Consider the following 12,075-nt stretch of genomic DNA (forward strand, 5'->3'; position numbering starts at 1 on the left):
CCTTCTCCCACACATTGCAACTACTAAGTACCCTTTCCATCTTCTGCCTAATTGTGATGCGGCACTCCAGATTCTTCAGTGGGGGCTGTGTGATGACAGCTAACAAATTTATCATGGCACAAACTGGGGGTGGTTAGGGCCTTAGGACTCAAGGACCACATTCACACTTAGCCAACCCTCTGGGCACTTCAAGCACATTGTATACACCCTGGCTCAAGGCCTCTGTGCTTTGATGACAAGTCATGGGTCTGTCCCAGTTTATGGAGTGAGTCCCTGATTCCAACAATCCAGCTACAAAAATAGCTTGTTTGATTACAGTGCAGGTGATTCCAGAGACAGGGGCTGATACGTTTTCCTTTCAAAATACTTTTTTCTGGCATTTTGGATGCAGAAGACTTCCAGTGTTTATTAGAGTAGCATACCTTGCCTCAGTTGGATCAAGCCTGGTTTTCATTTTACCTAAGCTTCAGGAACTCAGTGGCACAAACTTTTGCTTTAAGGTCATCTTTGTGATGCTTGAACTGTCCTTCTCCGTGGCATGTTGGTCTGAGCTGAGCTTGAATGGAAAAGGATTCTTTCCTTGAGATGTTGCTTCTTTCAGCCCAGAACATCAGTGCCTGGGACCTTGTCCTCCTGGGATACTGAGTATGAACAATGACCAGGTTTCCAAATGTGCCCACAGGTCCCAAAACAGTGGTGAGCCCTCATCTACCTATTGTATCACAGTCATATTCCATAAAGAAATAGCCATCACACATAGTATCCAGTAGGTGCTCCCTCTGCAAACACTGTAGTCCAGGCAAATATTTCACTTCAAAAATCAATCTATGGATGTCCCCCTGCCTTATTTCTGCAAGTAGTTGCTGCCATAGATTTTTAAGGGAGTAAATTGGGATGGCAGCAAGGATGCAGAGCAGAAGCTGCTGCTGCTCCTTACTTATCCACTTCCCACGCTCTCCCCCTGCTTAAGCGAGAGGCTGTTCGCCATGACTGTGAGGACAAAGAAGGTTCTGTGGTGGAAGGAGGACCACATCAAGCCCCTCAAAACCTGATTTCTTTGGGGGGGGGTTTGCGGTTCCAAATCTGAGGCTATATTATGAGGCCGCATGCCTTTGTTGGGTAAAAGATTGGATCGTCATCAAAAATAAAGAGATGTTAGACCTAGAGGGGTTTAACTTAGGATTTGGTTGGCACGCCTATCTATGGCGAGACAAGGGAAGGGTCCATAAAGGTTTTTCTAACCATATCTTCAGAGGGCCACTACTGGAAGTCTGGGAAAGGAATAAAAAATTGCTGGAGCAGAAAACACCCTGGTGGCTATCACCAATTGATATTTTAACAATTAAAAAATCAAACCTTGAGGGGGAACGATGGACATATGAGGACCTACTAACTAAAACAGAATCCGGGTGGAGGATTAGACCATATGAAGAAATAAAAAATAAGTTGACTGGTTGGATTCAATATCATCAAATAAATTCAATGTGGACGGAAGATAAAAAGATTGGAATAAGTGAGAAAAAATCCAGATTCCATTCTTTGTTAGGCCGAATTGCTGCTATCAAGATGAATGTATTGCCAAAAATGTTGTTTTTGTTTCAAACATTACAGATTGTGGACAAAACGGAGTGCTTCCGGAAGTGGCAGAAAGATATATCCAGATTTGTCTGGCAGGGCAAAAAGCCCAGAATTAAGTTTAAGATATTAACAGATGCGAAAGAAAGAGGGGGCTTTGCCCTGCCAGACTTAAAGTTGTACTATGAAGCCGCAGCTTTTTGCTGGCTAAAAGACTGGCTACTTCTCGAAGACACTGACGTGTTGGACTTGGAAGGTTTTAACAATGCTTTTGGTTGGCATGCATACTTATGGTATGATAAAGTTAAGATCAATAAGGCCTTTAAGAACCATATTGTCAGGAAAGCAGTGTTTAATGTCTGGACAAAATACAAAGACTTACTGGAAAATAAAACTCCAAGGTGGCTCTCACCTCTGGAGGCTAAGGCCCTAAAAAGACCCAATATGGAGGCTAAATGGCCAAAATATTGGGAAATATTAGAAAAAGATGGAGACAATTGGAAATTGCAGAGTTTAGAGAAAATGAAGGATAAGGTGCGAGACTGGTTACATTATGCTCAGATTAAAGAAGTTTTTAAAAATGATAAAAAGTTAGGGTTCCAGGTGGAGAAATCGAAGTTAGAAACTGAATTGTTAGAACCAAAGACTAAGGTATTATCTAGAATGTATAACTTGCTGTTAAAATGGAATACACAAGACGAAATGGTTAAATCGGCTATGATAAAATGGGCACAGGACATTGGGCATAACATTATGTTTGAGGACTGGGAAAGGTTGTGGACCACTGGGCTGAACTTCACCGCATGTAATGCTCTGAAGGAAAATGTAATGAAAATGATATATAGATGGTACATGACCCCAGTTAAACTTGCCAAAATATACCATTCGTCTGATAATAAATGTTGGAAATGTAAAGAAAACGAAGGAACATTCTTTCACCTCTGGTGGACATGCCCTAAGGTGAAGGTCTTCTGGGAAATGATATATAATGAGCTGAAAAAGGTATTTAAGTATACCTTTACTAAGAAACCAGAGGCCTTCCTTCTGGGTATTGTCGGCCAGAAGGTGTTAAAGAAGGACCGAACATTCTTCATGTATGCAACAACGGCAGCAAGGATACTCATCGCAAAAAACTGGAAAACTCAAGATCTACCCACACTGGAAGAGTGGCAGATGCAACTGATGGACTATATGCAACTGGCCGAGATGACTGGCAGAATCCGTGACCTGGGAGAAGAGAAGATGGAGGAAGACTGGGAGAAATTCAAGAAGTATCTACAAAAACATTGTAATTTGGTTGAATGCTAAGAAGGATGCTAGATTATAAAAAACTGGCCACCACTAAATTAGATTTGAAATTTGATGATAAGTGAGACTAAAGAAAATATAAAATTTTTTGGAAGAAGTGCTAGATTATATTTGAATGAGTGGACATGAGATTGTAAACAAGTTGATAATTTGTTTGGAAAAAACTTTTAACGATGTAAATGGGAGCGGGAGACGTGAGGGAGCCCAAAGAAGTGATGAAATTATGTCTGTGATAGAAGTAAGACTGTTTATTATTTGTGCATTTATATTTAAAAACTTTAATAAATATTTATAAAAAAAAAAAAAATCCAGATTCCAGATTGAAATAATAAAAAGTAAAACAAAATTACTATCAAAAATGTACAACCAGTTACTTGAGTGGGACACCAAGGACGAGGAAGTAAAGGAGGTGATGGTGAAGTGGGCGGTAGATCTAGGGTACAATATAGAATTTGATAAATGGAAGGCTTTATGGCGTAAAGATATGAATTATTCAGCATGCACGACACTCAAGGAAAATATGTATAAGATGATGTACAGATGGTACATAACGCCGATAAAATTGCATAAAATTTATAGAACAGGTGATAAATTGTGTTGGAAATGTAAGAACAAGGAGGGCGAATTCTTCCACATGTGGTGGACGTGCGAGATTCTCAAGAAATTCTGGGAATCTATTTATAATGAATTAAAAAAAATTCTTAAATATACGTTCGTCAAAAAGCCTGAAGCCTTCCTGCTGGGGATAATTGGCAAGGATATTAAAGAAGAAGATAGGACCTTTTTTCAATATGCAACAGCGGCCGCTAGAACCCTCATAGCACAGTACTGGAAAACACCAAAAATCCCAACATTAAAGGAGTGGCAATTTAAATTATTGGATTATTTAGAATTGGCAAAATTGACACAGAAAATAAGAAATCAAAAACGTACAAAATTTAGTAATGAATGGGATAAATTTAGAACATATATGGAAATAGAGACAAGGGGAAAATCAAAATGTTAATCAGAAATATATATGTATCAAAAAAAAAAAAAATCACAGTAAGCATGAGATAACACTTACTACGTTATAAATTTCATTTTGGAATAGATACAGCAGATAGATAACTAAGATAACATTATCCGAAATCGAGATAAAGGGAAGTCGATCAATGTTGTTGTAAAATTAATGTTAAGTTGTGTTGTTTATGTTGTATGTATTGTATGTTTTTTCTTTTTTTCTTTTTTTTTCTTTTTTATGTTTGTTTAATCTATTTTTGTCTTTTGTACGTCTGCGAAATATATTTATGCAAAACTTAATAAAAATATATTAAAAAAAACAAAAAACAAAACAAAACCTGATTTCTTTGCTTCATTTGTGTCTGTGTCTATCTCCTTCTGTCTCAAAATCTGAAGTTTCCTTGGCTGAATTGTAACAGGCTCAAACAAGGTTCTTCTTCTTTTTAAGCAAGCAGAGAATGCCCTGGGTGACTTTTACAAGAAATTCTGCAAAATGAGAGAAGGAAAACAGGATGATTTTGAGTAAGCAAGGAATAGCTGAATCAGAGGTAGTGATGGCCCCTGAGGTCAATAGGTATATGCAAGTGCTTCTCCCAACTGAAATATTACAAAAATTACTTTCTATAGAAGCATCCCCTGAGCAGACCTTGTTGTTTAGTTCAACATGATTCTTAATGTACTTGACTGCAATGCTGACTCTTCTGCACAATCTCCAGCAGAAAATATTGAATTATTGACTATTGGATAAGCCATGATATTCAAAACATTACTCTTGCATAAAAGACTACAGCTATAGTACCTTTGTTCTCTGAAGTTGCTGGGCAAGATAGCCATGAAACTCTGTGACAAGGAGATGAGCTGCATGAAGAAAGTTCTGTAAGGCATTGGAGGGCTGAACTCTAGGAATTTGGCAGCAGATTCCAAACTCCGCACCATCAGGACAGCTTGCAGAAGGAGGAAATGTCTGGCCTGATTTTGTTGCTTCACAGCAGCACCTTGATAATGGCAGAAAGGAGAACCGCAGGTGGTGTGTGCTAAGGGGGTCCTGCTTGCCTTATATAACTGATAACTCTATAACTCTAGTTTACTTCTTATTTTGAGTAATTTGTCACCTAAAATGGCTGCTCTATAGGCTTCTGAAGGACTCACTAAAAGGCACGGTGGACTTTCAGAAACTGAGTGCCTTTTCCACCTTCATTAGACTATGTTACCTTCCTCTTGCATGAACGTTTACTGCCTTGAAGTAGATCGCATGCCCCTGACCTCCTGACCATTGGAAGATGACCTGTAACTCAGCTTGCTTAGAGAGGCTTGAATGGGGTTAAGACAGACAGAGTGGGAGACCTAAACTGGCTCTGTCTCTTTGCCCTCTGTGCTGACCTGTACTTTGAAGTCATATTAATATGTGTTAAGAGTCACCCCCTTTCTCACACTTTCTCTCAAACTTGAGATGTAAGGTCACCTTGATGTATCTTCTGAGAACAAAGGGACAAGCATGGCTTCTTTGTTTCTCCAACTAGCTACATTGGTCTATAGAAGAACTCTTTCCTATCAAGCATATACTTTTTACCATGTACCCTGCAGTTAGCACATACCGGTATGCGAAATGGAGAACTTGGTCCAATACAATGCCCCCCTCCCGTGACCCTCCAGATGTTGTTGGACTACAACTCCCATCTCCTTGGCAATTGGCCATGCTGGCTGGTGCTGATGTGAATTCTACTCCAACAACTGGAGGGCCACAGGTTAGCCATTCCTGTCTTGAGACATAAGCTTATTGGTGCTAGGTTAGAGAAATATCACCTGGTCACAGTCTTAGTCTTGTCATTGCCTGTAACAGGAGTAGCTAATTTAGAGCCCTCCAGATGTTGTTGGCTATGCTGACTAAAGCTGATACGAGTTGGAGCCCAACATCTGGATGGTGCCACGTTGGACACTCCAGTCTATACCAACCAGGTCCATCAGCAAACTGTCTCTTGAATTTATCAGATAGAACAATAGTTTCCAGCTAAATGCACAGGATATACGAGAGAGTGGGATAAATATAAAATTATAGTTTTAAACAGCTCCAAGGAGATACTGATTCCTTCGGGAGGGAAAACTGCTTATTAGAGAATGAGGACATTGCACTGCAGCAGGCATGAGCAAGCTGCCCATCTCAACACAGCAAATATTTATCTCTCCAAATGTAAGCATATAACAAGGATTAATTTTATTTAAAGCAAGATAATTACTACGGGTTGATTCAAGCTCTGTGATGCAGAACCAAGCAAATCAGTGTGGCTTTGTTCTACATGCCTTTCTTGGGGGTGGCTATTTTATCTTCGTTTTCTTTTATCAAGATCTTGGAAAAATATAAAATGTTAATCTCATCATATATTATGCAGTATTCAATGAGAGTATATGAACTGTATGCTGAACAATTTGAAAGGGAAATTGTCTTCCCCCACAGGTGGAAAACTGTTGTTGCTTTCCATACAGAAGATGAAATGTAACTGGAAGGTATTAATTTTGCCTTCAGTGTTCAACTCAGCTTGCATATACATGAGTAACTGCAAATCTTTTGCCTTTGTGGTATATCTGCCCTCTGTTTGTGGAATACAACGGTCTGCAGAAAATCAGTGTGGTGTGTTGCAGGATTGGGAAATTCAAATGGAAACTTTCATAGACAAATCTGAAATAGAAGAATTTGCTTGAGCATTTTCTCCTCTAAATGCATTTTGGCTTTTTCCACATGCACATGCAAAAAATACTGATTAAAAAAGTATCTGTAAATTGGGGGAAAAATATAACAAAGGAATGGTCATGTGAATTGAATTGCCCTGGAATTCCATGTAAATCTGTTCAGGACTGGCACACTGAATTGTTGTAATTTAGTTGTACCACAACTACAAACACCATATTTTATTTTATTTTTTAAACCAAAGCGATTGGTAACTCTTGAAGAAAAGATGAAGAATCACATTAGGAAGTTTGCAAATACCATACAGGCAATGGTTACCGTACTTTGTTTCTGTATTAGCACAAATGGAAACGTAGCAGGCAATTTAATCTTCAAACTACACATAACTCCATTGCTTCAGTGAGTTGGAAAATTGGGAAATGATTTAAACAGGACTGCCTTATGGTTTCTGCCAGACTAATAGGATTTTACGCTAATGTAGCATTTAGACTTGTGGTATTCACCATGCAGCCTCACACACACAGTGAAGACTAGTAATTATAGCTGCTGTTCTCATACACGGAAACTGTTCTCTAACAGGGCACTCCTATGCTTGAGTTAAACTGGTTGAGAGATCAAAGGATATGATGGAAACCCTACTACGCTGGTGGAATGTGAGATATGCTCATGGAATACCTGAAACAGGGTGGGATGGGGGAGGCTCGCATTTACATTGCATCCTATGTACGTCCAGAGCGCATCCACGCCACAGTGGAACTTTACACTACTCTGGAACCCAGTGCAAGAAATTTCCTTTCCATTGACTTCAATAGGAGGAGAAATAAATGTGGAAATGGCCACCTCCACGTTGACAGCTGCTCTGCCCATGCTGCAAGGATAGAGCATAGGATACAGTGCAACTCAGCAGTTAAGGCACAGCGCACCATCACCAGACCATAGCTTAGAAATGCTGTAGTTGGGCAGATGACAATCCCTGGCCTCAGTTTACACAACCTTAAATCTCGAAAGGGGGAATTCTGCTGAGCAGAATGGTGGAGAAAGGGACATTTTGCACAAAGCAGCACCCAAGGGAGCTTGAATATAGTGCTAGCGCTTCTCTGCCTGGAACTCTTACACTTGCTCACCTTGGGACTCTGGCTAGACCAATGGGAACTGGTCTGTTTGGGTGAATGAGGCACTGCCCAACCAACCTCAGTCTGCCCTCAGCCAGTCTCCACTTTCCTGTTTCCTTATTTACAACCAGTTCAGGATGTGGCCTTGGCAGGTATGCCTCCTGGTATATGAAAATGTGAACAAGTTTCTACTCATCACTTCAAGGATTTGAGCAGTGATCTAATCAGCAAAATGTCAAGCTTTCATTTGCATATGACAACCAAGACTTTTGGTACCTGAGGCGAATCATGAAATGGCACTGGCCCCACAGCCAGGGAAGAAGGAGTGAGTGAAGATCTACACTGGGAACAAGGGATGAGTGACAACGTCCATCAGGAACAAGGAGGGGAATCAGCTCAACCTTACCTGATTGTTGAAGTACGAATCAGAGGCTGTCACAGGAGGGAAAGCAGCCAGGTGGGTGCAGAGCCCAGGAGACCTCAGAGCCCACTGTTTCCTCCCTAGGGGTGGGAGGAGACCAGCAGAACCCTCCTATTTGCCAAGTGGCTGCTGTAGAGGTGGCATTGGGGTGGGCTGCTGAAGAGGTGGCAGATCTGGCTTCCAAGGAGCATGCATTCATTGGAGGCTGGATCTGTTGCCCCTGTAGATTCTGGCACCCGAGGTGGTTGCCTCACCCTGCCTCATGGGTGGGCCAGCCCTGCCTCCTTTGCTGTCATGTCTGTTTTAGTTTGCATTTAGTTTTCTGTAAATCAGAGTGCTGAAAGTCATTGTGTCATGTCTTTAAGGCTTTTGGATATAAAGGTATACCCCGAGGAATACTTTGGAATCTTTTCACTTTATTGATCTGGGTATTACACTGATGCTTGGGGGCAGGGGAAGGGCAATTATACTTTTTAGATAGCATAGCATTTTTGTTATGGTTTTATGCCCAAGACACATAAAACTGAACAAATATTGAAAGCGGGTTGATGCCTAAGCATGCAGCATGCCCACTAATCATCCATCAAATTCCAAAAGCAGTAATGGGGACAGACCCTATCCTGAAGCCCCGAGGCTTTTTCCAGTCTTGCTAAGCTCACAGTTCCATCTCTTTCTCTCTGCTCCAATTCAAACCACAACTGCTGTCTCTCTAGTCCTCCCACCAAGCTGAAGGCTGTGTGACATTAAGATTTTAGTACTAGAGCACTTATAGAAATGATTCTGCATTTATATTTTGTACTGCTATTGCATTTTGGAAGATTTTATAATGTAAACCGACTTGAAGAAGCTTTGCTCAGAAAGGAGAAGTGCAATTATTTTTATTAAATAAAAAAAGTTTGTAAAAGAATTCCAGAGAGTTTTCCAGAGGTTAACAGTGGAACCCTATGCATGTTTCCTTGCAGGCAAATACCATGAAGTTCAGTGGGCCTTACTCCCAGGAAAGTCTGTATAGTACTGCAGCCAAAGGAACACTGTGTCAGCTTGTTAAGTCCTTGATCACCCATCAGTTGTCAAGTGATGATTCACAAGTGATCATCAATGGTGTCTAAAAACCAACACTATAATCATACAGGACTGTGAAAGGTCTGCTCAGGGGATGCTAAAACGTCTCCAACAGTAGTGCTGTTAGGGCAGGAAATCAGGGCAGAGGTCCAGGGCCCAACTCAGCAGAATCAAAAAGTACCACCACCTTATGAGCTGGGCCAAGGATCTAAAAGGAGTGGAGGAATCTGTAGCCCTCCAAATATTGTTGGACTCAAACTCCCATCAGCCCCAGCCATCATGGCCAAGAACCAGGTGGTGGGAGCTGAGGTCCACCAGCACCCGGAGGGCCAAAGCTTTCCCCAAAATTACCAAACTGCACCCCTGATAGTTTGTTTGGACCCTGGACAAGAACCAGAAGGCTGAGAGGGAGGGTGTGTCAAAAGGAAAATGATTTGATACTGATTTATATATTGTTATGAGTTTTGGAGGGAGGAAGCAGGCTGTATGCGAGATCCTTCTAGCCCCTGGATCCAACAAGTGTTAGAATATAAGCCAGCCTAGCTTCTTTTGTTGAAGTGATTGCCTGGGTGATGGGCCATTAAGAGAACCAAGGAAAGGAGGCTCTGTGTGAGAAGACAAATGGGCGGGGAGAGAGTTAGGAGGAGAAATCCTGAATTTAGAGTTCAGAGTGGCAGTGATGTGACCTAGAGTTAAAGCAGCAAGCTGAAGAGTGTCAGAGAAATATTTGTTTTCTGTTTAAATCCAAGGCTGTACCTATGGAAGAAACAAGACCTTTTTGGGGTGCTAATGCTGCGAACCCCTTCATCGTAGGCTCAGGTTGTATATGTGTGTAAATAAACCACCTATATATTATTAAAGACGCCATAGTCTCCCCTGTGCCTCATTCCAAAAAGACACGAACCCTGGATAAGTGCCTGGAACCTCTGAAATCTCACATCACTGGGATATTGGGATGGCATGCCACACTACAGAAGTAGCTTTGTATAATACTTTTATATGCAACACTGTATATATTTTTGTAATATTTTGTTTAAGTTGCCTGTGGTTGCTCTGGTTGTTTTGTACACTGCTTAGAAACATTTTTAATATATTAAGCGGTATAGAAATCAATCAATCAATCAATCAATCAATCAATCAAACCAGTATTGGTGGGGGGAGGTTTGCAAACACATTTTGTTGAGAGGCTGGATCCTTGGAGCTTGGAAGGAGATACCAGGGAAGGAATCCTTTCTTCTCCCCTAATTTCCCCCACCTCATGATAAGTTTCGAAGGCAACCACTTATCCATGCTTACGTTCCCATTCTTCTCGAGCCCTGATGGCTAAGCCATAGCAGCAGAGAGGGCAGGCCACGTTCCCCCACCTGCTCCGGGGGTCCCCCTCTTCCTTAGAGAGAGAGGCCGCCTCCAGCAGCCCGCCCCCTTCCTCCAGCGCGGCGGGTCTCTCCCTCTCTCGCTCTCTGCTGGAGGAGCGGAGCGCGCAGGCACGAGGCGGAGGCGGGCGCAGGCGGAGGAGGCTCCAGGCAGCAGCGGTTGTTTTCCCCCTCCCACTCGCTTGCACATGCTGCCGAGCCTCTGTCGCAGCCGCCGCCGCCGCCAGCTGGAGCCGCGCTTCCGCCGCTGACCTTCCTCGCCAGAGAGTCCGCAGTGCCCGGCGACTCATCCGCCTCGCTCGCTGCTCAGCGCCGCGGCGGCCGGCAGGGAATGCGCCCAGCAGCTCGGGGCGGCCGCTTCCGCCGGGACGCTTCGCGGACAGCTCGACCATGAACCCTCAGTGCGCCCGCTGTGGCAAAGTCGTCTATCCGACCGAGAAAGTCAACTGCCTGGATAAGGTGCGCGCGAGGGCGGGGTGCGTGGGGGGGGGAGCAGGGGGAGGAGGGCTGAGGGGAAGCCGGACGAGGGGCGACCCGTGTGTGTGTGTGTGGATGAGGGGAGAAGGGAGCTTCCCTCGCGAGCTGCTTCTGAACTCCCTCGCCTCCCTCGCCTCCCTGCCCAGCGTCATTTTGCTTCACCTGCTTGAAGAAGTGCCTGCTGCTCTCAAAAAAAATCGGAAAATGCGTCGCTTTTTATTTTTTTGTGCGTGAGGAGAGAGGGCTTCGGGGTTCCTCGGGCTCCCTTCGTTTTCCTCCCGCCCCTTGAACTGGACTCCCCCACCCCACCCAGGACGGGGAAAAGTGTCCGCCACTTGCACTTGTGAGGGGTGAAAAGGGAAGCCTAACAAAACGTAATAATAATTATAATAGTGATGATAAAAAACCAGAGCCTGGTAATTCCCGCCCCCCCCCCCCACCACCCTCGCCTTTCCAGTTAAGCGCGGGCTGAACGTTGCCCTTGCGGTTCCCCCGAGAAGAGCAGGGAAGGGGCACGTGAGGGAAGGGGGCGAAGCGGAGGAGCAAGGGGGGGCGGCGGCGGCGAGGGAGCGCCATGGAGGGTTAACGGGGAGCCGTGAGGTGTCGGTGGTGGGGGGGGGGGACGCACAGGCACGCAGTGGCCTGGCGCTCGGCTCGGCTCCGCCGCCTGCTTTGAGGAGCTGGGCTGCTGCGGTGGGATGAGAGGCTGGAGCGGGAAGCTTCGCAGGTGGCCGAGCGCGCGCCTGGGCGGCTGCTTGTGCATCGGAATCTGCGCCGCTGCTGCTCCTCCCCCGCCTCGTCCCCTTCCTCCCCTAATCAGCGCGGCGGTGGCGGGGTGGGCAGGCGGGAATTAACGTGTCAACCAGCCACTGACGCATCGCCAAGCACGCCCGCCGCGGTGGGGGCGGAGCAAGATTAAACTGGATACAGCCCCCCCACCCCCCATCCCGGCCGTCAGTTTTGTGAGGGGTTTAGTCAGGTCCCCTTTCGATCCGACCAGAAAGCTTCTTTAGGTTGGATATGCTCAGCAGGCAGTACAGTAGGTGGAGGAAAGCCCCCTCC

The 12,075-nt window shown here is 44.3% G+C and overlaps 2 protein-coding genes across 4 annotated transcripts in view; one reads left to right on the forward strand and one right to left on the reverse strand.

The window, feature by feature from the left end:
- NEBL (nebulette) overlaps positions 1 to 12,075 on the forward strand; it is a 167,665-nt gene that overhangs the window by 30,007 nt on the left and 125,583 nt on the right. For 2 of the 3 annotated variants that reach the window (XM_081881981.1, XM_081881973.1), the window contains exon 1: positions 10,879 to 10,995. The exons of the other annotated variant lie outside the window; for it this stretch is intronic. In XM_081881981.1, coding sequence (XP_081738107.1) covers positions 10,927 to 10,995 — 69 coding nt within the window. In that variant the 5' untranslated portion in view covers positions 10,879 to 10,926. Of the gene's footprint in view, positions 1 to 10,878; positions 10,996 to 12,075 lie in introns of those variants that run through there. 3 annotated transcript variants of the gene reach the window in all.
- On the reverse strand, positions 199 to 10,928 carry LOC309325707 (uncharacterized protein; the record flags this gene model as incomplete). The annotated part of the gene is made up of 3 exons (XM_081833987.1): positions 199 to 1,048; positions 4,224 to 4,371; positions 10,460 to 10,928. The coding sequence occupies 2 exons, from the start codon at positions 10,926 to 10,928 to the stop codon at positions 4,307 to 4,309; spliced, it is 534 nt and encodes a 177-aa protein (XP_081690113.1). The 3' UTR covers positions 199 to 1,048; positions 4,224 to 4,306.

This window comes from Podarcis erhardii (assembly GCF_964252035.2).
Source record: "Podarcis erhardii genome assembly, chromosome: 12".
NCBI classification, from domain to species: Eukaryota; Metazoa; Chordata; class Lepidosauria; order Squamata; family Lacertidae; genus Podarcis; species Podarcis erhardii.